Here is a 25009-nt window from a genome sequence, read left to right on the forward strand (position 1 = left end):
AGTCAGCTTATTCCATTTGAATATATAGTTGCCAAATAACGCTGTCTGTATAAATGGCAGGTTAAATGTAAGATACCGAGTGTTAGTGGACGATGGAAACAAGACCAAAAGTAGACTTGTTTATGAGTAAGCACTGTTGGTGTTAGACAAACAGTGGGTGCCAGGGTCTCTCTCCTGCGGCCCGGATGGTGTGCCAGGGTTTTAGTGTGCTGAGCCAACACACCCAGATGGCTAATCTGTTACAAAGATGACCACTGACAAAACACCAGCTTTGAGCAGAGCTGGTTGGATTTGATTTTTGTCTCCTATCTTCTGCCTGGCCATTTGGCAGCTTGTCGATCGACCCTTACATCTGTGTTTAGCTCACAGTGCTCTGTGGATCGGCCACGCCCCCTCCAGTATGTGAACGCTGTTTACAACAGGTGCCGTTAGTTGTTTCTTTAGTTTTTCTCTCCTCAGGAGACGGAGCTGCCATGGGTTGTGAACACTAGACACACTACACTACACTGCAATGCATTTTTAATGTTCTGTCTTTCCTGTCAATCTATCGTAGCTGTGGACGTGGTTGGAGGAGCTTCAGAAGGAACTGCTGGATGATGTGTATGCAGAGTCCGTGGAGGCGGTGCAGGACCTGATCAAACGTTTTGGCCAGCAGCAGCAGACCACCCTGCAGGCTACTGTCAATGTCATCAAGGAGGGAGAGGACCTCATACAACAGCTCAGGTGAAAATTATCAATACATGCTACACTAATGTCTGGCTAACTAACTAACCTATCTACAAACCTAAGCACATACAAACACAGTCTTTTGTCAGATTGAGAAAAGCTCAGAGTGAGGAAAACAATAAATTCCTGTATTCCAAAATACAGGAAAAACTCCTAAATATGCTAAAGACTGCAGCGCCCAAGGCCATCTCTGTTCTTTGTTTATGAGTAGCTGAGATTGTAACTAAAATGAGAATATCTGGTTCACCTTAAATGGTAACCCATCGTCACTAAATTTGAGACTAACCCCCTTTACTTTTCCAGCAGTTGAGGGAACAACAGACAATGACATTGCTTGGTCTTGAGAAGCTGCAGCATTTATTTACTGACACACTGTATATTTACTGCCAGAATAATAATTTACTGCTAACCTTTGAAAAATGTCACACCTGTCTGACAATAAAGTATTATCTATCTATATATGAACTAACTCGTTGCTTAATACCGTAGCTATGGCATAAAATAGAAGGATTTTTTTTTAACAGATCAAGTAAACTTGGCAAAGCAGAAGGAGTAAATTATTCAAAAAATCTTTTTCAGTTTTTAACTTCCTAAAGGTTGTCTCCACAAATATGCTTTACCTCTAAATTAAATCTCTGTATCTATCTCTATCTGTGTTTGACCTCTGTGTACAGAGACTCTGCCATCTCGAGCAACAAGACTCCCCACAACAGCTCCATGGCTCACATCGAAAGTGTGCTGCAGCAGCTGGACGAGGCCCAGGGCCAGATGGAGGAGCTGTTCCAGGAAAGAAAGATCAAACTGGAGCTCTTTCTCCAGCTCCGCATCTTTGAGAGGGACGCCATTGACGTGAGTATGCTCAGTGTATGATGAATATTTATAGCTGCTCTATCCTGCGTAGGCAAAAGTTAAAGTGAGAAAGACAGAAAGAGTCAGAAGGCGTTGAATCTACCAGATTAACTCTCTTTTTTTGTGTTTGTTTGTTTTTTCAAAGTAGCTAGGATTTATTTAAGCATTTAAGTACAAAAAGATCAATTACAGGGACACACTGGAAACCCAAAATGACTGTGACTCTGAGCTGATGAACCATTACACCATAAAGGGTGATTCAGCCCAGTATACAGCAATACTCTCACATGTACTATATTAAAAAAGTATTTAGTTCCACTTGATGCATCTCATCAACATGCCACAGTTTCCCCCTCCCCAACCAGCAACTGGCTGCATTGAATCATCTAATTCCTCAATATCCCACTGTGAGATTTAATGCTTTTCTCAGCTGGTGCTCGGATATGATAACTGCGCTTTTAAAATATGTATTTTTGTGTTTCTCATGATGTTTATCATGGCCGTCAAGTCAGATTTGTTTGGCCATACCATGTTGATGGATGAATTACACTCATTTTAGAAGCAGAAATATAGTGATGGCTTACATTCATGGGGATAATGTGAATGAAAAGAAATGTTGTGGAAAGTAATTGTGGCAGACATGATGAGCCTGTGGAGCATGAATTGAAGTGTGTGTAGGGAAATGGTTTTCTATATTAATTGCATCATTAATGAGATGGGAGAACAATATTTGTTACTTCTTCTGCTCTGGAGTAAATGTATGAGTTTATTACATTTCATTGTGTTGACTGTAATGCACAAAATCAATGAGAATATTCAGTAAAGTTACATGTTATAATGTTTTCCAAATTGGATTTTGGAAGATGTTTTCAGGCATAGTTATTTGGGCAAAGCGCCTTTTGTTTCCGTTAATGAACAGAGAATTGTGTAATCATTATTATGTTTCCATCAAATATCTGGAACATTAGCAACCACATTAAAGTATTAACTAATCATTGTACCTAATGTGGAAGTATATGGTTTTGTATTGCATTCCTGCCCCTGAATGAAGTCTGCACCACTGTGTGCTAATAGAAGTTTTGTGGTTGGTTTCAAGGCTGGTGTGTCTGTGTTGTTAAGTCCAAAAGAAAAGATAAGTCTGTCTCATATTAGCTCTGCATGTCACGTCAGGGAATGGTGGTGAATCTGATGATCACTCATGTTGAACGAACACACACACACACACACACACACACACACACACACACACACACACACACACACACACACACACACACAGGATTAATATGACACACTGCTGGATCATGAAGATGGGTGGAGGTAGAGGCATTTAGTCCCCTCGAGTCCCTGCCCACACACACACACACACATATATGCACATTCATTAGGACACTCCCTTCTGGCTTGAATGGGGGTGTGTGTCTGAGGTGAGGGCATGGGGTGAGGTGAGACATACACCTTCTCATAGAGGTTTGTGATGATACGCTCTGTATCTCTACACACTTATGAGAAAAAGGAGACTTGGAGGTGGTTTATATCCCCTATTAGTTTGTTTTTACAGTGCTGGTAGCAGAGGGAGATGGTCTTTTTGCATACAGAGGGCATTTTACTCAACTGTAAGAGGAGAGGAGAGCAGAGTGCCAATGAGTGCTTGGTAAGTTTCTATTTTGTTGCCAGATTTGTGAAATAATGGTAATTGGTTAGAAAGGGTAGTAAAGGGTATTATATTATCCTACAATGAAATAACTTGATAAGATTACTCTGTGTGCTAGCCAAGAAAGTCAAGTCTGTATGTGGAGGAGATGTTATAGCGAGAGTTTGTGTGAATCCAAATTCCTACAGTACATTGTCATAAGGCAAACACTCTGCTACATGGAGAGAATAGTGCTTTGTATTGCAGAAGAGGTTTATCTTACTTTTTGTATAAAAATACTGGGAAGGTACACTCAAAACCTTTTTTAGTATTAAAGCAGACTTTTCTGTATTGTAGTCTATTTATGGTTTTAGATACTGGATAAAAAAGCTTAAATGGTGGATTTGTAATGAATCAAGACAAGGGAGTTGCTTTGCTATCAATGTTGCTGCTTAGAAAAGATCTTCAGCGTCCAAGGTTTGTCTGAATCCACATTTGTGAAGTCAGTCCTCAGACGACCCTTGTTTACGTAGAGCTTGGCAGATCACGTACTGTGTGAGCTGAATATGTGGAAAGAAGCTGTATATAGTTCAGTGAAGAAGAATAGGTGCAGCCTGAGCAACAACAGTCTTTCACAAAGAGATTTGAGGCATATATATAGATGATCCCAAGTTATTGGTTTTGGTTCCATCTTCTTGCTGACTTGGTTCAAACACAATACATATAATGAATTGAGAAGGAGAAACAGATGGTTCAATACAGATACCTGCTTTACAGAGACATTTTGTATCTAAATATGTGGATGTCCATGAGAATTTTTTGTGACTGGTCACACGGTGGCTACATGCACAAGCATGCACTGCATTAGCATTTGATGTTTCAGCTTTTAATCTTTGAGGAAAGTTTTAAGCCTCATGTTAGTAGAGAAATCTGAGCACACAAGAGACAGAGAAGTAGATCATAAATTGTTTTTCATGGTGTTCACAAATGGAAGTGCATTACTTTATTTCCAGTACAATTTGTGATTTCCATTTACGAGTACCTAACTGTTAGGAGCAGTGGGAAATCTGCCCGATGGTGACGAATAATATAATCATACCGCAGTAAATTGCTCTTGCTAAAATGCAGCACCAGTCTTTGCCAAATTGTATTAATATATACTGTAGCTGCATTTTGATTCAAGCCTCTATTTGTAGCACTCATGTGTTATACTTCAACTGGATTGGATCGGTTTTAGCCTGGAGACATTGGCTACCTGAGTGATAGAGGAAATTTAAAATGGCATGGCCTGCGAGTATCATATTCTCATACAGATACACTGTTTCACCTTAGGAATCTTTTTATTCAACCATTGCTGCTCTGATCTTATCTTAGTCACACAAGCTTACAAACATGCAAACATCCACATTCTTCTCTGCCTTTCTGCATCTCTTTGACTTTTTGTGTCACTGTTAACCTTTTCTCTTTCTGTCCCACTTTAAAACTTATTGGACTTACCTTTTCTGCAATCCACTCACTTCATTTTCATCATTGTTTGAGATCCTCTAAGACACAAGTTGTCATGAATGAAAGAGGACAGCTGCCAAAGCATCTCATTTTCATTTATACACACAGATCAGGTTTTACCGCAGTTATGAGCTCCTGCTTGACATATTCTCATTGCTTACATGTAATTCTCAGAGGTGTCTATTTGCCAGGGTATGGTAACCACACATTTCAAATTGACACATTCTCTGCATTAGTTTATAAGGTTACAGAACAGCTGAATGTTGGGCTGATAGACACGAGGGTCAAACCTTTGAAGGAACTTTAAACCTGAATGCCGAAAGTTGCATGAATGTTGAAATCAGATCAGTTTTGTCTGTCATGAATCATGTTATGCCTACAGTAGTGTAAATGCCATTCTTGACAGCTCAAACCCGACACTAACATATGACCTTACTCTGTTGTACAATTCAATGTCCATAAATCTCAGTCGTCAAAAAATAAAGCAAAGCCAGAGATTACCACACACAGAACAAATTGGTATTACTGGGACATGTACTATAGACCTATTACCATATAATCCTCTGCCAATTAACAAAAACACTTCACTTGCTAATCTCCTCTTGAATCTAGAGTTATGCTCCCTGAACTACTGGAACACGTCAAACTACAGTAGATCAGAAAACAGCAGAAATTAGCAGAAATTAGAAGTAAAGGACTGTTTCTACTAACAGTCTGTCTCAAGTAAAGACTTTGGTCTCTCTTTATTTGCAGTAAATAAAGGTCTTGGTTTGGCCATAATTGGAAGATTTACGGTAACTCAATTATGCCCTGCAGCAATAGGTGTGTAAATTCTTAAACTAAGTGCAGTCTAGACCTCTTGAGTTAGTTTTCAAAAAAAAAAAGAAAAGACAACACCACCAAAACAAACCCTGAGAGACAGAGCTGGATGGTGCCAGGATCAAGGTGCCCCTGGTATCATGATTCAGTGTGCGTGGGCAGTCCAAGACAAGTGTCGACATCTCAGTGCATCTGCTTTACCAGCCGTGCATCACCAGTGTAATATGTTATGCCTTATTATGGCAGACAGCTAGGTGTTGGGTTATTAAACTGTCTGACTTGGTATCAAAAATGTATTAAAAATTATATGGATATTGAAATTGCTGTGCTTTTTTTTACTTTTAATGTTGCTGGTGAAAATATTTACTTGCAGTGTAATTTATCATCTCAAAATTATGAGACATTTACCATAAAACCTTTACATTTTGTGTTTGAATTAAGTCCTTTATCACATATAATTTCATATCGTCTTTATATTTTCCTCCATTGAAAACAAAAACACAAGCAAAATATTTTTTCTTGATTTAATGCAACTCTTTAAATCCTCCTTTCCTCTCTCAGATCATCTCAGATCTGGAGTCATGGAACGAGGAACTGTCCCAGCAGATGAGTGACTTTGACACTGAGGACCTGACACTGGCGGAGCAGAGGCTACAGCATCATGCAGACAAGGCGCTTACAATGAACAACCTCACCTTCGACGTCATCCACCAGGGGCAGGAGCTGCTGCAGTATGTCACAGAGGTCCAGGCATCTGGTGAGTAATGGAATAGACAAACACATTAAGTATTTTTTAGGGTATAGTACTATGATAGTTCAAGGTATAGTAAGCGAAGTGGGGGAAAACGAGGAGAAAGGTTGTTGATATTTGAGTGAAAACCAAAACAACCCCACCCCCCTTGTGATAGCAAACCTGTGTTTATATGTCTTCATGACTGTAAACATTTTGAAAGCAGTGAACAAACACCAGATACACAGCGAGCAACAGCAGCTACGTTGTAGGTTACGTTAGCATGCTGCTAACGTTAGCTGCGAAGTTAACGTGCAGAGCGTCAAACAGCTGTAGTAACAACTCTGCTACTTGACAGCTAACATCACAACAACAACAACATCCTGACTAACTAGACAGTGAGCTGAATGTCAGCAGGTAACGTTACAGTGTATGTGAAGCAGAGCTGATGTTACTCACCTGTCCGCCAGATCAGTGTCCGCCATCACTCTCCGGTCCTCCGCCGGGTCTCCGTCTGTTCCTCTGCCTGGTCTCCGTCGGTTTCTCCGCCGGTCCCTCCGCAATTAGCAAACCACACCGATGTTTCCGCGGGTCCTTGTCTGGTCAAAGTCTCTTTTATATGTTTTGTTCGTCTAACTTTCTCCTCTCCACTATGTGTGTACCAGACGTTTCTGCTCAGACTGCATCACTACATAACCTCCCCTCCCCCCTCTGTCTGACCATGAACGCTCCCTGTCTCTGATTGGCTTTAGCATTGTTGTGTTGGCACGCTGAATCTCAGATTGAGACCAGACTGTTGAGACCTATACAGTCTATGATTGAGACCAGACTTTTTTTTCAGCGCACACTTAGAAGGGACAGCTAGCGGATAGTGAGGAGAGATTTTGACAAAAAATGTATTGGATTATTATCGCTTACTACACCTTTAAGAGGAATATTTTAGAATGGACTGCGCCTTTTGTGTGGTCATGTTGTAATGTTTCAAAGATTGTCACAGTATATAATATAGTTTCAATTGCAATATCTAGTATTATCAAATTCTGATGATAGCAGATATGCAAATGCTACATCTGTGTCTTGGGACAATAATTATTTACCAGAGCCAGCTATGTAGCTAGCATCACAACTAGTGCATAATGTTGCTATGGAACGTAGTATTAAAATGTGAGTAAAGATTACACCAATGCTAAAGAAATTAATGAAAGTTTTGCTTTCAGACATAACCTTTCATGAGATCAGCATTGCACTGTCTACATGATTTTATGATTTTAATATTGAAAACTGTTTTCAGTCAAAGGAATGTTGAATAAATGGAATCTATAGTCATCCAGCTGTTTCCATTTTCCCTAAAAATCATTACGTTATTGGCTGCTACGTACCCTTACCTGTACTTTCAAGTAGAGTATGTGGAAATGTGTGCAAATAGCTGAAAACATCCATAGACACTTACCCATCTCAATACCATCAAATTGATGACCGAGTGAATATCAAAGAGTCAAAAAGGAGAAAAACTGTTTATGAAAGATATATTGTTATTGATGGTGTAACTAAATGTTCATTTGCATGTTGTGCAGGTGTGGAGCTTTTATGTGACAGAGATGTGGACATGGCCACGCGGGTCCAGGATCTGCTCGAGTTTCTACACGAGAAGCAGCAAGAGTTGGACCTGGCGGCAGAGCAGCACAGGAGACATCTGGAGCAGTGTGTCCAATTAAGGCATCTACAGGCTGAAGTCAAACAGGTACACACACTAGAGGAAGAAAAGGACAAGAGGGTGTTAACGAGGACAGACGGCAATACAACGCTGAAGCTGTGATTGGATTTTTTAAAAGCACTCAAAAAAACAAGATACAAAAGAGCAAAGCTTTTTAGTTATGAAAGACTAATCCATGTTATTCTCTGTTTCTACTTTACTCAGGTCAGATTAAACATTGAGGGAACTTTTAGCACATTTTAATATTACAAAGATGAATAACAGCAGATGCATTTAGTGTTAAGAGAAGTGCTGCATGTAAGAAATAAACACACTTTTTTTCCCTTTTAAGACTGAGTTCAAACTGATGTGTGGAAAGACATCCTGACAGTGTATTTCTACAGCATACCATGATGTTACAGCAGAGCATGTTGAAGTGCTGAAAGGCTACAGTATGTTCTGTCTGTACATGACCATGGTTTAATGACTCATCTTGTCCTCTGTCAACAATCTCTATCTGTCTATCTGCCTGCATCTAAATTCATACGTAAAGAAGACAAATAAACCAGACAGAATTTGACATGATTGGGAGTGTTGTGTCAGTGCAGAGCCTGTCAACTAGCGAGTCCTTCTCAATATTCATTCAATAGTTGAATACAATCACAACAAGAAAATGTGTGGTTTTTGAAATGTAGATAAACTGATTTTTCAGAGCAAAACAAAAACAAACCTAGTGGCAATTTTTATAACTAGGCCTGTTATCATAGTGATTCAGCTGTATAACAACAGGCTTCATGCTTCATCTTGCACTAGAACTTATAAAAGCGAACGGAGTGGTGACACACATGAAATTGAGACTAAAATAACCAAAATTACACCCAAAGTACTGCAGCAAAACATTTCAGAAGATGCGCTGGCATCACATTGATTGAACAGATCGGACAGTATGATGATTGTGTTATGCTCGTATGGTGTTGCTGTTATTTTTACTCATCAACCCACAGATAAGCAGTGCTATAGATGCACTGCTCTGGACCTGCCTAGCCTGAGCAGCTAATAGAAATTTATAAATTAGAATTTTCTCGAGCGGTGGCTTTCTGTTTCTTTTTATTTCTTATCTTATTATGTGGCAATATTAGGATTACGTCATAACCGCATGCTTTCCTCTGATTTTCAGCAGCTAACAGTCATACCTGTCCCACCTCGCAACCTAGCAAGTGCAATGAAAAATTAGGAAAAATAGAGTCAAAGTTGTGTTGCGTCATCACTTTTAAGCCAAGCTTCAGTTGCAGTTCTGTCTGTCACCCACACAGCAGGTGTGCATGCTGAGTCAGAGACAGATAGGTGTCTTGGACAGAGTGTGTTTAACATACCCTCTGGCTATAACTAAGCCAAGAAAGCTATGAGCAAATGTGGGTGGGGAGAGATTTGCTACAGAGGGGTGAAAAGATAGAGCAGGGAAATGTGTGAAGGGGGAGATTTGAAGAGAGTCAAGGGATCAACACGGGAACAGTGTGAGGATGCAAGGGAATGAAATGGTGTCAGGGTTGAAGAAGCAATGAAGAAAATATGAAAAGAGACGGATAAAGAGAGAGAGGTGGGGCACACAGACAGAGAAATTTAAGAGCTGATAGAAGTGGAGAGGGAACAAAGATTGGAAGAAAAGAACAAAGGGGGGTTGAAAAAAGTGAGAAATGATGGGATTTACTTTTTAATTATATAAAATGTCATACACAATGTTTCCATAATATAAATTATGAAAAGAAGTGTACTCCCAGATAAAGATTGAACAGTAAAAGGAAAAGCTCTTTGTTTTGTGTGTGTGTGTGTGTGTGTGTGTGTGTGTGTGTGTGTGTGTGTGTGTGTTGTGTGTGTCGTAGGTGCTGGGTTGGATCCGTAATGGCGAGTCCATGCTGAACGCTGGTCTGATCACAGCCAGCTCGTTACAAGAGGCTGAGCAGCTGCAGAAAGAACATGAACAATTTCAACATGCAATAGAGGTAAAAGGGAAAAAAACAACATCATTCATAATTCTCATGTTGTTGCCGCTGTAGAGGAATGGGAAGCAACATGTAGATGTCCACATGCTTTGTGCCATAGAATGTGTATTTTTCACGTTTTTTTTTCTTTTTGTTCAGTTATATCTTAATCCCATTTTTCATTCTCCTTCCCTGTCATCATATTTGTCTTCATCTATTTATGTTCCACTCTTGCCCTTCATCCTTCAACCTTTTGCCTTTCTAAGACTCTTCTAAGGTTCATATCACTCTGCACTGCCTGTCACACCCATCACAAGTCACACATGAAATGGAATTATGAATAACTAATACGTCTGTCTGTTTCATTTTTCTCTCTCTGCTTCTTTATTTCTTTCTCTCCACTGATTATGCAGGACGTATTTTCTTTGAACTCTTTCGAGCCTGGCTCATTTTAATGCAGGCCTGTGCCTCACCTTCTTCTACAGAGCTCTCACACACACACACGCACACACACATGCACACACAAACACACATGCACAATGATGCACAAGGAAAAGCTCTGTTTATGATAATTGCTTATGTGAGACTAGGATTGTAACATGCATCCCTTAACCTTATTTGCAACCTGATACTGGGTTTGATAACCTGATAATAAGCCCAGGATGGTGAGAACAGAGCAAGTGATATGGGAATGTTCTCCTTAACTGTACCCTGCAGGTGCTGCCGACATTAGATATTTTTCTGCACCAGCATTTTCAAAGATGGCAGGAAATCCTTCATTCTTCCTTTATCTCCTTCTGTTTTCCTTCCCTCAAGTGATCCGAGTCCAGAAAGGAGCACGCTATTTTCACGCTAATTTCCTCTTCAGAATTCTCACTCCAGGACAATCTTTATGACACAGCCACAATCAGACACTACATTTATTTATTTAGCCTTTCCACTGTTGCTCCCCAGTCCTCCTCTCCAAACCAAACTGCCCTGCAGGGCCAACAAGAAGCTGGGATCGTATTTTCAAAGCAATCATTGTGATATAGCTCATGTAACTCTTGCAGTTCATTGTTTTTTTATATCACCCTCATCCCCCATGTAGAAAACCCATCAGAGTGCGCTGCAGGTACAGCAGAAGGCTGAGGCCTTGCTCCAGGCTAACCACTACGACATGGATATGATTAGAGACTGTGCAGAAAAGGTATTGCACTCTTCCAATTTTATCTTTCAAGGAAAATATTTATATTTTTTGCTTTTCTTTAAGCTGTAAATGGTAAACTGACTTTTTTCCATTTGATGTGAAGGTGGCAGACCACTGGCAGCAGCTAATGCTGAAGATGGAGGACAGACTCAAGTTGGTTAATGCTTCTGTGGCCTTCTACAAGACTTCGGAACAGGTACTATTCAGTGTGTATGTGTATAGCAGTGGGTGGTGAAGCACTCACATGTCTACTTATTCAGACAGGTGTTAAAGTGCATTAGATAATCTCCATCGCAAGTGAGTATGAGTGAAAATGATCATAATTGAATAGGGGAAATGCACTTTCCTTTTTGAATATCAGTAGACCTGCAATATCAAAGAATGGTTTCAGATATTGCGCTCAAGGATTTGCAATTTGCATAAAAGTATGGTGCAGGAGAAGGTCAGTGTTGTAGTGGTTTAATGTATTGTATCTATGTTTCAGGTGTGCAGTGTGTTGGAAAGCCTGGAGCAGGAGTATAAGAGAGAAGAGGACTGGTGTGGTGGTGCTGATAAACTGGGCCCCAACAGTGAGTCAGACCACGTCACTCCCATGATTAGCAAACACCTGGAGCAGAAAGAGGCTTTCCTCAAGGTGAGAATAAGCAAATACATGTTCAATCCTCAGAGGAATTTACATGTTTGGGTTTTTTTTAGCTCATTTTTAACAGTGAACATTTTTTGTCTCATGCACTACATGTAAAATCAATCAATCAAATGCAAATTAATGTGTCAGATGTAAGTGACCTGATCTGTCTTCTCTCTGCACACGTGCAGGCCTGTACATTGGCCAGGCGCAATGCTGATGTCTTCTTGAAGTACTTGCACAGGAATAGTGTCAACATGCCCGGCATGTTGTCCCACGTCAAAGCTCCAGAGACTCAGGTTAAGAGTAAGTAGACAAATCTGTGATCTGTTTTGTTTTTGCATTTTTATCAAACCAGTGCCATGAAGAATTTACTACCTACTTGTTACACATCTGAAATACTGTGTGTCAGGTCAGGTGTTCAGTATTTTCCCGTACAGTGATGACATATGTTTGAATAAAATGTCTCTATGTGCCCTTGTTGTGTTTCATCAGACATTTTGAATGAGCTGCTGCAGAGAGAGAACAGAGTGCTCCACTTCTGGACTATGAGGAAGCGGAGGCTGGACCAGTGCCAGCAGTATGTAGTGTTTGAACGCAGTGCCAAACAGGTGTGTGCTTATATTTGAGTGTGTCTGTATATGTATAGATGTGCACTGACAATGAGCACAACTTAAACACAGGGTTAAGTGAATCATTACGTTGTGTCATTTGGTTCACTACTCCACAGAGTTAATAGAAAAAGCCTCTTCATTGGTAGATGATTGGTTCCTGTTGGAACTGAAACAGTAAGTTGGTTTTTCTGAGTTAGCATACAGCTGCAACTTCAATCTTGTTTTGTCTCTCTTTTTTAGTTAAACAGGCACTCTGTGTTTTCTTAGTAATGATACATGTCAGATATACTGGAAGTGATGTAAGCTGGCAGACGTTTGCAACAATGACAGTCTCACAGACAGCTATCATTATGTGGCCCAGTATATTTAAACACTACAATTATTACATAGTATTACCAAAAATATGTCTCCAACCAATCATTTTCACTCGTCAGACAGTACTGAACATTTTTAGTCAGTACTGAGATTTTGTGTGTAAAGCATCTCAGTATTTTAGAAAAATACATGTTCACATGATGCAACACAAGCAAAAAGGTCTCAGATCAGTCATTGTTCAAAGATACAGAAACTATTGGATAATACTGCCTTTCAATAGCTGCTGATCTCTCCACTCCACACACTGAGCAGACTTTGGGAGTGTGCTATTTTACCATGACTTTGACTGCTGTAAAATCAGACAAGTGAGAATCTGTTGCACTTAACAATTCCTTTTCTGCCAGCTCAAAAGATGTTTAAATACAAGACAAGTGGCTCCTCCTTGTGGTATCTGGATAGAACAGCGCAGGCACACAGTAACGTGCTTAGCCAATAAAATCAGAGGACATCATAGATGTTTCTAGGACATGGCTATTTTAGGGCAATCCAGGTTTTATCCCTAGGGTCCAAATGCTTTCTGGTCTCACAGTTTGACTGGACCAGTTCTGCCACTGCTGGGCAGGAAGGTGTCACCTGCAGGCCCATTTCCAAAGTGCATAGACATTGTAAAGAATAGAAACAAAGTAGACCCTTTGGAAATGTAATACTAGAAATGTATGAATAGAGGAACAATTTGATAGGTGGTAACAGATTTTATCTGCATAGTAAACTCGTAATGCAAAGACATAATTCTTTAATATTTTCATAATTTTAGAAACAAAAATTTGATAAAGTTCCAATAAGCTGGTAGTGTATCAAGTTGTCAAATGTGGATATTTAACAGAGACTATGTGCAATTAAAATCTCTGCAGTGCAAATGAACCAACTTGTGATTGGTTGTTTCTTTAGGCCCTGGAGTGGATCCATGACACTGGGGAGTTTTACCTGTCCACACACACATCCACCGGTTCCAGCATTCACCACACACAAGAGCTGCTGAAAGAGCATGAAGACTTCCAGATAACAGCTAAGGTACATGTCTGTGTTTGTTTATTGATCCATTATTGTATATAAGAAGGTGAGAAGGATAGAGAATGTGTGTCCATATTTTTGCTCCTGCTGCTATGCTTGTAGTGTTACGTTGTGTGTATGTTTGCACACTCCTGCGCTCTGCTGGGAGGCCCATTCCCAGGGTAGGGTATTGTCCTGTTTTCTCTTTGCTGTGTCACTGTTATTGTGTTAGAGAACAAGCTATTGTGTCCATCAAGCAACACACTGATTCCTAACTCTATCTCTCTCTCCCTATGTCTCGCTCTTATCTACCTTTCCTCCACTGGCACTGTCTCTCTGTGGCCATCTCTCCTTTCTCTCTATCCCCTCCCTAAATGTCTCTCTATTGATAGCAAACCAAAGAACGGGTAAAGCTGTTGATCCAGCTGGCGGATGGGTTTTGTGACAAGGGCCACGCCCATGCCCTGGAGATAAAGAAATGGGTGTCCTCAGTGGACAAGCGCTACAGAGACTTTTCTCTCCGCATGGACAAATACCGGACCTGTTTGGAAACAGCGCTTGGCATTTCTTCTGACTCCAACAAAGCTGTGAGTGCTCTACATTAATATTGGGTCTATTCTTCCAATGTGTTGTGACAGACATTCATGATGTATGATGATAGTGAAGACCTTGAGTCTGGCAGAGGTTTTAGGAATAAAGACACAACTTTTGGTCAGTCTCATATAAAAGGTTACCAAAATAAAATCATGTAGCATGTTATGTCATGACTTTAATTACAAACTATCCTCAGCTTGTATTTTACAGTTTGTCAAATCTTATCTTCAGTCGCTGCGTGTTTCCATTCAAACTCCATTTCCCAACAGTTCATTTTAATGAGCTGGTGCTAAGAGAAAGCAAATACATCACACATGAGTGTGTTGACTAGTGAATGACGACCATGCATGTTACGCTTGACATAATAGCCACTGTCTCCTGTGTTTTCAGAGTAAAGAGCTCCAACTGGACATCATTCCAGCTAGTGCCCCAGGTTCAGAGGTCAAATTGAGGGACGCTGCTCATGAACTCAATGAGGAGAAGAGGAAGTCAGCGCGGAGAAAAGAGTAAGTACAACATACATTTCCCTGATGTACAATCTCCTGGTGGCCACCTGATGTTTAACAGTGAATAGAGGAGTTTAATCACAGGTTTCCTTCACAGGCCTGGGAATCTACCTGGATGAATAATTCAGTCATTTCCAGTAAACATATGAAAACATTTTTTTTTTCTGTCTGATTACCATTTTATAGCTGTGGCCCCACTTTCATTTCATATTGTTGTAATGTTAGTGGAAAATGTGGAGTTGTGAGCATGTCTGAAACACTGAAATCTGCAAATCCAATCAAGTATGTAAACAAATGAAGATAGAATTTATGGTGCATGTGAGAGAGCACAGTGCAGTAATGTGCCTTATGAGCATTTTTCATACAAAGTTTTAGTGTGCAGCTGATGCTGTATATAATATCTGCAGGAAGGAGTTTCAAATGGTTTATGAGGGAAATTCATACAGCGGGTAACCTATGAATAGCTTGTAAATTATAGTCCATATGTTCCCAAACCATAAGTGAGCCATCAGGGAATTGTGTCTAGTTTTATAAATTCTAGTCTTTGATTTCCTTTGGGGAATCTTTTTTTTTTTTTTAAAGATTTTTTTTGGCATAGACACCTTAATTGAGCAATAGACAGACAGGAAACATGGGAGAGAGGGGGGGTGTGACATGCAGCAAAGGATTTCCGGCCGAGATTCGAACCAGGGTTGGCTGCGTATGTGGCTTGTGCTCTAACCACAAGACCACCTGCGTGCCCCTCTGGGGAACCATTTCGTTAGTTGAAGACATACATCACAGTTTTTAGTTTTTTGTCATTGTCTCTTACCACACTGTCCATGTCCTTTTTAGATTTATTATGGCTGAACTGATTCAAACAGAGAAAGCCTATGTCAGAGACCTACGAGAATGTATGGATGTAAGTACTGCATCAGACACACACTCAATCACCTCATAAAATGTTAAAATGTTTACACAAGTAATTATTTCATCACTTGAAGTAAATTGGCTGAACATGACTTCACATATTGGTTGCATTTTTTCTTAAAATATTTCAGTCGGTTGCACCAAAAATAAGTACCTGATTAATAGAAATATGTAATGTGACAATGACACGCTCTTTCATGGCTTCTGTGTATTTAATTATTCATGCTCCGGTGTGTTTTTTGTCTAGACATACTTGTGGGAGATGACCAGTGGTGTAGAGGAGATTCCTCCTGGTATTGTCAACAAGGAACACATCATCTTTGGGAACATGCAAGACCTCTATGAGTTTCATCACAAGTCAGTAAAGCAGTGATCTGCAACCTTCTGTTTTCTTCATCACCTACTTCAGCTAATGTAGTGTTCAAAAATACATTTCAATTGTCATTGAGTAAGATTGTGTTTCATTTGTTAAATAGTTGTTTTGCTACTACAGCATTTACCTTTACATTCAGTAGTGAATTTGAATGTAAATATAAGTACAGAAAGTTGTTGTTCATTTTCTGTGACCGTTCCCTCTGAATGTGTCTGTCTCTGTTCAGTATCTTCCTTAAGGAGTTGGAGAAGTATGAGCAGCTTCCAGAGGATGTTGGCCATTGTTTCGTCACCTGGGTAAGAGATCTACATTTTATGACGTTTATGTTTCAGCTTTTATTCATATGATTAAACTTTAATCAGAATTTCCTCCTTTGTAACTGGGTCCATATTAAGCTTGATTACCAAAACACAATGTGTCTCTTATCAGACATAATGTGTTCTGAAGGACTATTTTACTGCTAACTGTTGGTTCAGTGTTATTTAGATGGTAGAAAGTGTATTTTTTCCTGTAACACTTTATCATACTTGATACTGAGACAAATCTTGTGAGTAAATGATTGATTTTATTTCTCCTTCCTAGGCTGATAAGTTTCAGATGTACGTGAACTACTGTAAGAACAAGCCAGATTCCACACAGCTCATCTTGGAGCATGCTGGATCCTATTTTGATGTAAGTAACCAATACCACGAGAAGTGTGACATTTTAGTTTTAGGGTGAGAGATTTTTTCACATTTTGAAATCCATGCTCTCTTTCTTGGGTGCAGAGGATGCAGAGATAGAGGAAACTGATTCAACTGACAATATTCACACTACAAATCCATCGGTTTAACACTGTCTGTTGAAAAATGTACTTTGAGCTCTAATAGTCTTCCTCTATAATACATGACTTAGAATCATGCAGACCATGGTTTGTGTAAAATGTTTTATTTATTTGTTTTAATTTTACAGGAAATCCAGCAAAGGCATCGTCTTGCCAACTCCATCTCCTCTTATCTGATCAAACCAGTCCAGAGGATCACAAAGTACCAGCTGCTTCTTAAGGTACAACATTCCTTCACACAATGTTAAAGAAAAGAAATCTTGTGTAGCACAATTCCCTTTTTGGAGGCAAACAAAATGCATATAGTGCATCGTAAAGGACCGTTTCCAAAATCATTGTTCCTAAGAATGAGTTATGTACTACTGTCATTTATTTAATTGTCACGGCGCGCGTGTGCGTGTGTTTCTATTGTAGGAGTTGTTGACGTGCTGTGAGGAGGGAAAAGGTGAGATCAAGGATGGTCTTGAGGTGATGCTGAGTGTCCCCAAGAGAGCCAATGATGCCATGCACCTCTCAATGCTGGATGGTGGGTACACATACACACACACACACACACACACACACACACACACACAAATTTGCTATTTATTGAACTTACATATTTATGTTTTTAATCACCTGTGTACCTTCATACTGGGTTTGTTCTCACCTGATGTTGCCATTGATTGAACTTTACTTTGTGTTTGCAAATGAAATCACGTCACCCACTTCTAACACTCATTCAGCACTAATTACTCAGCTGTGAGTAAGCAGCAACTTTATTCAACTTGTCTCCCTTTGCCACCCACAAGCATGTTCGTACATACTGTACATACATACATACAATACAATCAAACACAGCTAATGGCTTTTTACTCCTCCCCCGTCACTACCTCAGGGTTTGATGGGAACATTGACTCCCAGGGAGAACTGATTCTCCAGGAGTCCTTCCAGGTTTGGGATCCCAAGACTCTGATTCGTAAGGGTCGTGACCGTCACCTCTTCCTTTTCGAGATGTCCCTGGTCTTCAGCAAAGAAGTCAAAGACTCTAATGGACGCAGCAAGTACCTCTACAAGAGCAAGCTCTTTGTAAGTAATGTACTGCTTAATGCTCTCAGACTATATGGTTTCTTTAGAATATATTGCCTGTGCTAATTGAGTGAGGGAGGTTATTATTGTGTTTATATTGCTAGTAGCAAACATGCAAATACATTCATGGGCACAGCACAGATTTTTGTTTACTTTAACTAAATGATTCTTTATGTATTTAATTTCTTTACTAAATTTAATTTATGTGCATACACATGTGCATAATTTTCACACATTTAATACCATTAGTAGTTTATAAAGATGTATAGTTAAAGTTACTGCAATTGACCCACTTTAGGAAAGAAGTAGGCAGTGTGGCGATTTTGTGACAAAACTGCAAGACAGTTTAAATAACACAAATGTCTGACATAATGATGTCACATTAATGTCATTGATTTGTTATCCGCTGCCTGACTAAAGATGCAGCATGTGCTATTCATATTCTTAAACTATTTCTTGGAGCATGTTAGATTTTATCAGGTCCAATAAAAATCGTGACCAAGAAATGTGATTTTGACATGGCCCAGATAGAGGTGGACTAAAAAATATATACCCCGATTCAGTTGAGGTTGGGTTAGGGCTGGGCAATTAATTAGGGCTGGAAAAATAATCGAAACCGACATTTAGAAACTCTAATCGACCTAATCTTGCTCATGTCAATTAATTGTGGTGTTCACTGTTGCCATGATAATAAAGATTGCATATCTTTAAGGAATTTGAAAACTTGTCTCCAGTGATCATTTTAACCCAAACCATGATCTTTACATAGTTCTAATCAAGTAAACTAGACATTAACCACAGCGTCACACCTTAAAACATCATTATTTTCACTCCCTAAAGATACTCATGTGCGAAAATGTCACAAAATATTGTGTTCATCAAGGGTGGAGATAATCGTTCATTAATCGTAATCGAGGTTAAAAGTTAAATTATGGTTGGGTCATTGGTTGTATTGTGGAGTTGGATCCGCTGGAAAAGCCATACTAAACATTATTTTAGTTGGGTTATAAATTTTTATTGCATCAGTTTCTGTTCATGTATCTAAGTGTGTTGATGTGTTGTTCATACCCTCAGACATCAGAGCTCGGAGTGACAGAACATGTGGAGGGCGATCCTTGTAAGTTTGCCCTCTGGGTGGGCAGGACCCCAACCTCAGACAACAAGATCGTCCTTAAGGTAACAAGATTTTCATGTTTATAGTGAAGAAAAAAGCACAGTGCACTTTTGAATTTACAGCTTGTTTCTCTTTGGAATATTAGTTAAATTAGTTTTACAATATATTAGTTAAAACAGGTATCCATATTAACATATTTGCTTCCGATACTGTACTAAGTGTAAAATAGACCCCCAGTATGATTTCACCTCAATTAATACACATAAACAGGAGTTTACTTCACTTCATGTCCCTAGTCCACCCCCACTAAATCCTACAGAGTACCTTCTGTTCAGCCAAGAAAGTTCACTTCCTGTAGGTGGGAGGAGTGTTACTTTCTGCTACTTATTCACTCATCACACAGAAACATTAGCATAGCAGTTGATGGGTCATAATATAAACTCATAAGCAACTTGCACTGAGCCCGAAGGAATATTATATGCAAGATTTGTGTGTGGTGTTTGTGTTAAAGAGAGAGAAAGAAAGAAACATATTAATTCCAGTTTAAGTATTAAAACATGTTCTTATGTACTCTACAGCTGTCTGCCTCGTTACATAACTTCTGATGACCATCTAAATCTGTTTCTTATGTAACACGGTGCCACAGCAGCCTTGGTGCTGCTAGTTGCTAAGTGAAGGAGGCAGCAAAGACACAAACGAGCTGTCTTATACTAAATGCAGTGACTACGAATCGTGTGACGTAAATAAACACGAGGTTGACAATAATTGTCCATCATTCCTCTGTTGGAACCCTAAGTGGAGCTTAAGAGATGCTACTGTCGTCATTTCAGATTGTTACTAAATAAGGACGTGTGACTCAAGTACTTTGATTGCAGGGGTCAAAGCACTTACATGGAGTCACACAGACCTATAATTGCTAAATTAGACCTGATACTGTGAACCAAGCGAATCTTTCTTTAGTGGTTAACATCTCTTGTTGTTGATTTCATCTCATGTGTGTGTCTGTATGTGAACTGTGAACTGTATGTGTACTGACATAACAGTTATACGTATTAAAACTTTTAAATCTAACGAGCACATTTGACTCAAGCGTGTGTACACTGTTATCTTGTTCCAGGCTTCTAGTATTGAGAACAAGCAGGATTGGATCAAACACATCCGGGAGGTCATTCAGGAGAGAACTGTCCATCTGCGTGGAGCTCTGAAGGAGCCCATTCACATCCCGAAAGCCACCACAGCTAAACATAAAGGCAGACGGTAAGCTTACAGTGCATTCATCTGACATTTTTGTTAATGTTTTTGAAACTGTTATCATGATAGCCATCACAAAAACCTAGAAATAAATCTACAGTTATATTACGGTTATTTAGTTATTTAATTTGCCTGTAATGATTACACACATCAGCCGGGCACAGCCTACCTTTACAATCACACCAATGAAATATTATAGTGACACCACAGAGCAAAAAGAATCTCAGGATTCAGGCTGTTACAGTGTATCAACTCAATAACCAATATTTCCAGTAACAGATCTAAAAACACATAATGATATTTGATAATAATAGTAATAATAAGCTCTAATGATAATGTCTACCTGCAGGGATGGAGAGGAGCTGGATAGCCAGGGAGATGCCAGTAGCCAACCAGACACCATCTCCATCGCCTCACGCACTTCCCAGAACACACTGGACAGTGATAAGGTAAGAACAGACACACAAATATACACAATATTAAACTCACTGACAGTCTCCAGGCATTTCTTCATCCCCAGAACACTGGAGGATGATGTACAGATGCACAAAGTAAACAGCTTGTCTGTAGTTTTTTTCATCCTTCTAAAGTGTCATACTATTCAGTTTGTTCAGTCAGTCTATACTCATCCCATAGCACAGTGACATGAGTTGTTTCCTGTGAGAGTGTTTGATTGTGTGTAGAAGACACCTGACAAATCTTTAAAGCAGTGTGTGTGTCTGTGTGAGCGCAAGTGTGTGTGTGAGCGCAAGTGTGTGTGTGTGTGTGTGTGTGTGTGTGTGTGTGTGTGTGTGTGTGTGTGTGTGTGTGTGTGTGAGAGAGAGGATCTTCACTCTCTGGGAACAGGCTACAGTTATATCTGGTAATAGCACCACAGAAGGCCTGTCCTCCTACGCTCAGTATGATCAACTGTAAAGCTAACACACACATATCAGCACACAGAAAAAAAAACTATTCTATACTTTTATTTCATACTAATAATAAACTCAACCTGATGGACTCTTAAATGGAGTCAGATTTTTCACACTTGTATTGGACTATCCCCAATTTGGCCTTGAACTGTAATCAGGAAAATAAGAAAATTAGACAGAAAGTAACTGAGCTGTTTACTCTTCCTGGTCAGTTAACTGCTACCACAAAGCTCAGCTCTGTGGTTGCTTCAGGTAACACAGAACCAAATTGTTAGGTGGGGAGTGCGTATGTGCATATTTGTGTACTTACCTATTTGTGTAAAAAATGTCAAAGACCTTAATTAATTAGTAATTCTTCCCTCAGTTTAGGACATCCTCCATGCATAAACATTCAGAACACACAGTAACACATGCAGATGAGCATTTGCATGTCATCCTGACTTTTTGAATGCATCCCTCTATCTTTCCTTCTCTGTGAGACCTCTCATTCAAGAGGCAGCGACAGTGGTGTGTTTGTGTTAGAGAGTGTGTGTCTGCTTCAGTGACTGACTTGTGTGTCAGCAGCTTCAGCCTCCCACGCTCTTTTCACAGAGGATGCTCGTCTGTATGCCAGACAGGAGAGCACAGTTTAAAGTCATCACCGCTATCAATCTCACACTTCGCTTCAAAGATAGAAAGATTCGAGCAATCACTTTTATTTTTCTTTAATTTTCTCTAGTGTTTTTGTTGATAAATGGACATTAGTGAACTAAATTGTGGAGACAACTGTTTAAAGACAACGATGGATTAACTACTGCGCTCCGGGGAGGAGATACAGAACAGAGAGTCATTTAAGCTTCAATAGTCTGATTGTGAGCACCCACAGAGGAGTGCTGTTGACTATTACAGCGCACAGCAGCAACTGTTCTGCCCGTCTCGGAATATTTCAACGGATCAGGATTTTAATTACCCAGGACATTTTTCCCATGGGAAATATTTCACAAAAAGTTGAATAAATTTCACTATCTTCTAGGCAGCTTATACTTATCTAGTAAGCATCTAATTGGACAATTGTAGTGGATTGTAGAAATCAGATTGCAATCAGATTTTCTTTTTGCGCTTTGGGACTTTTCTCGCAATGAGGGAGTGGAAAACAATGGAGAGACTGGAGGACAGGATCTCACATCCCGTTGCTCAGCTTCTCAGCTCTCTGGCTTTACCACACTACCAAAGGGTATGTTGCAATTAAAATAAAATAAAAAACGACAACAGTATTGTGACATTTACACAGACGGCAAATGTGTAATGCAGTCTATTCCAGCTATGAAATGGACAAGACACATGCAATCCTATAAATAAGGAACACATGTGCAATTTAAACAGCTGTAAACATTTTGAAAACTTGAAATGTGTGAATGTTTTCTATGTGCTGGTTATGTATGTGGCTATGATTAAATGTAGGACTAATAAAGAGACTGTATGTTTCATGTACTGTATAAAAGTTTTATTCACTTTTACATTTTTAATATAAATGCACACAAGATGATTGAAATCATCTAAGGTTTTATTACTCACAATTTTTTATATGAACGTGTCTCGGAAAATTTTACCATAAAGAGTGCATTAACATGAAATGTTCTTATAATAAACACAAGTTGCAAACTGCTGGTGATTAGTGAAAAATTAAGGACTTAAAACATGAAATTGAATTAGGTCCTTGGCTGTGCACATCAGAGTGGACTAGCTCCCCAATGTTGAACATTAATGATATTAATTTGCATTTATTGTGTTCAGTCAAGCCAGTTCATTTTAATACTACGAAAATGTGCTCTATATGCTTTGATTTTTCATATTTAAAAAAAAATGTATGCACCCTCTGGTATTAAGTTGCAGTCTATTTTTCACTTGGCAGTACAGAACGCTTCTGTTAGAGATTGAAGCATTGATAACATGTGCATTTTCAGTCATGTATTGCACAGAAATACCTCCGAAAAACCAGTGAGCAACAAGACTAATTACAGCTATTTCTTATTACCTTCCTTTAATAGATGCTCAGATGATCAGAGTGAAGCCGTCAGAGTGACGTTTTGTTCAGTCGGCTAGAATGAGTCACCAATCATTATCATGTACTTTACAGTGCTAATGGAGTGCACTGTTAAGAAAGGGTGATTTGTGGTAATAGTTGCTCATTGATTCAATTGAATCATATATATAAGAAATCGTATAATACCTACTATACCATCAACTTAAAATACCTACTATAATACATATTTACAGTATGGAACCGTAATGGTAACTGAATTTTATGGAAATGAAAGACAAATAGAAAATGTTTGTGTTTGTTCACAGATCAACATAAAGTTTTTACAGATTTCTATAAAAATGTGTCTTTCTATTTCAGCTTTCCGGTGGTTGTGAGCTGACAGTGGTAATCCATGACTTCCTGGCCAGTAATGGTGGAAGCAGTGGGGAGCTGACGGTGCGACGGGGCCAGACAGTGGAAGTTCTTGAGCGACTCCACGACAAGCCAGATTGGTGCCTGGTCAGGACCACAGACCGCTCTCCTGCTCAGGAGGGCATTGTCCCCTGCTCCATGCTCTGTATTGCTCACTCCAGGTCTTCCATAGAGATGGAGGGGCTCTTCAATCACAAAGGTAGGAGGAGGATTTTTCCCTTCATCTTCAATCAAACAGTGTCAAGTGTACTGGAAAATCTTAATCACATAAAGGCAGGTGTGGACACTTCAGAACATTATGAAAAGCTTATTAGAAGTACTTGTCATTTAGAAACAGCAATGGTAACCCACATAACCTTCTTATTCCACTAAACAGTTATTTGTCTCATCCAAGCACACACAGATACCTGAAACATTAGGAAAAGCTAAAAGGATGCATTTCTTGTTTGCAAACATAGAATAGGACTTGCAAAACCTTCAATTAACAGCTGCTGAGAGAAATACTCACATGTATTTGTAGATGTTGCCATGCAACTGTAGAAGGCTCGCTTTAAGCACAGCTCTCTTTTAATTGTCTAGAAATAATTTAAACCTAAGAATTCCCAGAACTGTTAACATCCTCAGTTCATCTTACTGTGAGAACCCCTTATTTTGTCTTAAACAAGCAACAGCATGCCCCTTCCATTGTAACAAACATGAAATATTTAACAGCCTTGTGAGGGTAGCACTGGAGGATATGATGTCAGAAACTGCATCTGTTGCAGCACCCAAAGGGTCTTATTAAGACGAGTCAATAATGTGATTCCCAAGGTTTTTTCCACAGGATGTGTGTGTCATATCACACCTCTGGTTACAGTAACAGAAATACTGCTCAATCATGTCCTGCCAGAAATATAGTCTTGGAAGCGCGTCATAATTACCAACATCATATTATTTTAATTTTAATATTCAAACATACCCACAAGATACATTCATTAGTCTGATATATATTTTGATGGACAAGTGAGAATAAGAAACGACTTGGAGAGTAAATGTGGCCATACTGACGGAACAAAAAAAGAATAGCAAAAGATGTGTGTTCAGTTTACAACATCCCCCAAGTCTGAATATTGATAAAGGGTTATAACTTGTTACTTCTTAATATGGAATACTATTTTTCTTAATAAGAGTAATATTTCGCAAAGCAGCTCCACTCCATTCTTCCATACTCACAGGAAAAGTTGATTAATGAATCTGTCTACTGTGCTTCATGAAAAGCTGCAAAGCCCTGATCATGTATTTAATTCAAGTTCTCTGAC

The 25009-nt window shown here is 39.3% G+C and overlaps 1 protein-coding gene across 1 annotated transcript in view; it reads left to right on the forward strand.

Moving 5' to 3' along the window:
* The window catches only part of triob (trio Rho guanine nucleotide exchange factor b), a 65102-nt gene that overhangs the window by 20229 nt on the left and 19864 nt on the right, over positions 1-25009 (forward strand). Inside the window, 24 exon segments of the mRNA XM_053327433.1 lie at positions 554-723; positions 1401-1575; positions 6095-6290; positions 7838-8004; positions 9837-9956; positions 11026-11124; positions 11228-11320; positions 11609-11758; positions 11941-12055; positions 12245-12360; positions 13627-13749; positions 14121-14315; positions 14713-14828; positions 15663-15729; positions 15985-16094; positions 16337-16406; positions 16693-16782; positions 17062-17154; positions 17348-17459; positions 17811-18001; positions 19076-19177; positions 20233-20372; positions 20716-20815; positions 23658-23910. Of these exon segments, the coding sequence (XP_053183408.1) occupies positions 554-723; positions 1401-1575; positions 6095-6290; positions 7838-8004; positions 9837-9956; positions 11026-11124; positions 11228-11320; positions 11609-11758; positions 11941-12055; positions 12245-12360; positions 13627-13749; positions 14121-14315; positions 14713-14828; positions 15663-15729; positions 15985-16094; positions 16337-16406; positions 16693-16782; positions 17062-17154; positions 17348-17459; positions 17811-18001; positions 19076-19177; positions 20233-20372; positions 20716-20815; positions 23658-23910 (3163 nt within the window).

The sequence above is a fragment of the Scomber japonicus genome, chromosome 10, assembly GCF_027409825.1.
Source record: "Scomber japonicus isolate fScoJap1 chromosome 10, fScoJap1.pri, whole genome shotgun sequence".
In the NCBI taxonomy this organism is placed as follows: domain Eukaryota; kingdom Metazoa; phylum Chordata; class Actinopteri; order Scombriformes; family Scombridae; genus Scomber; species Scomber japonicus.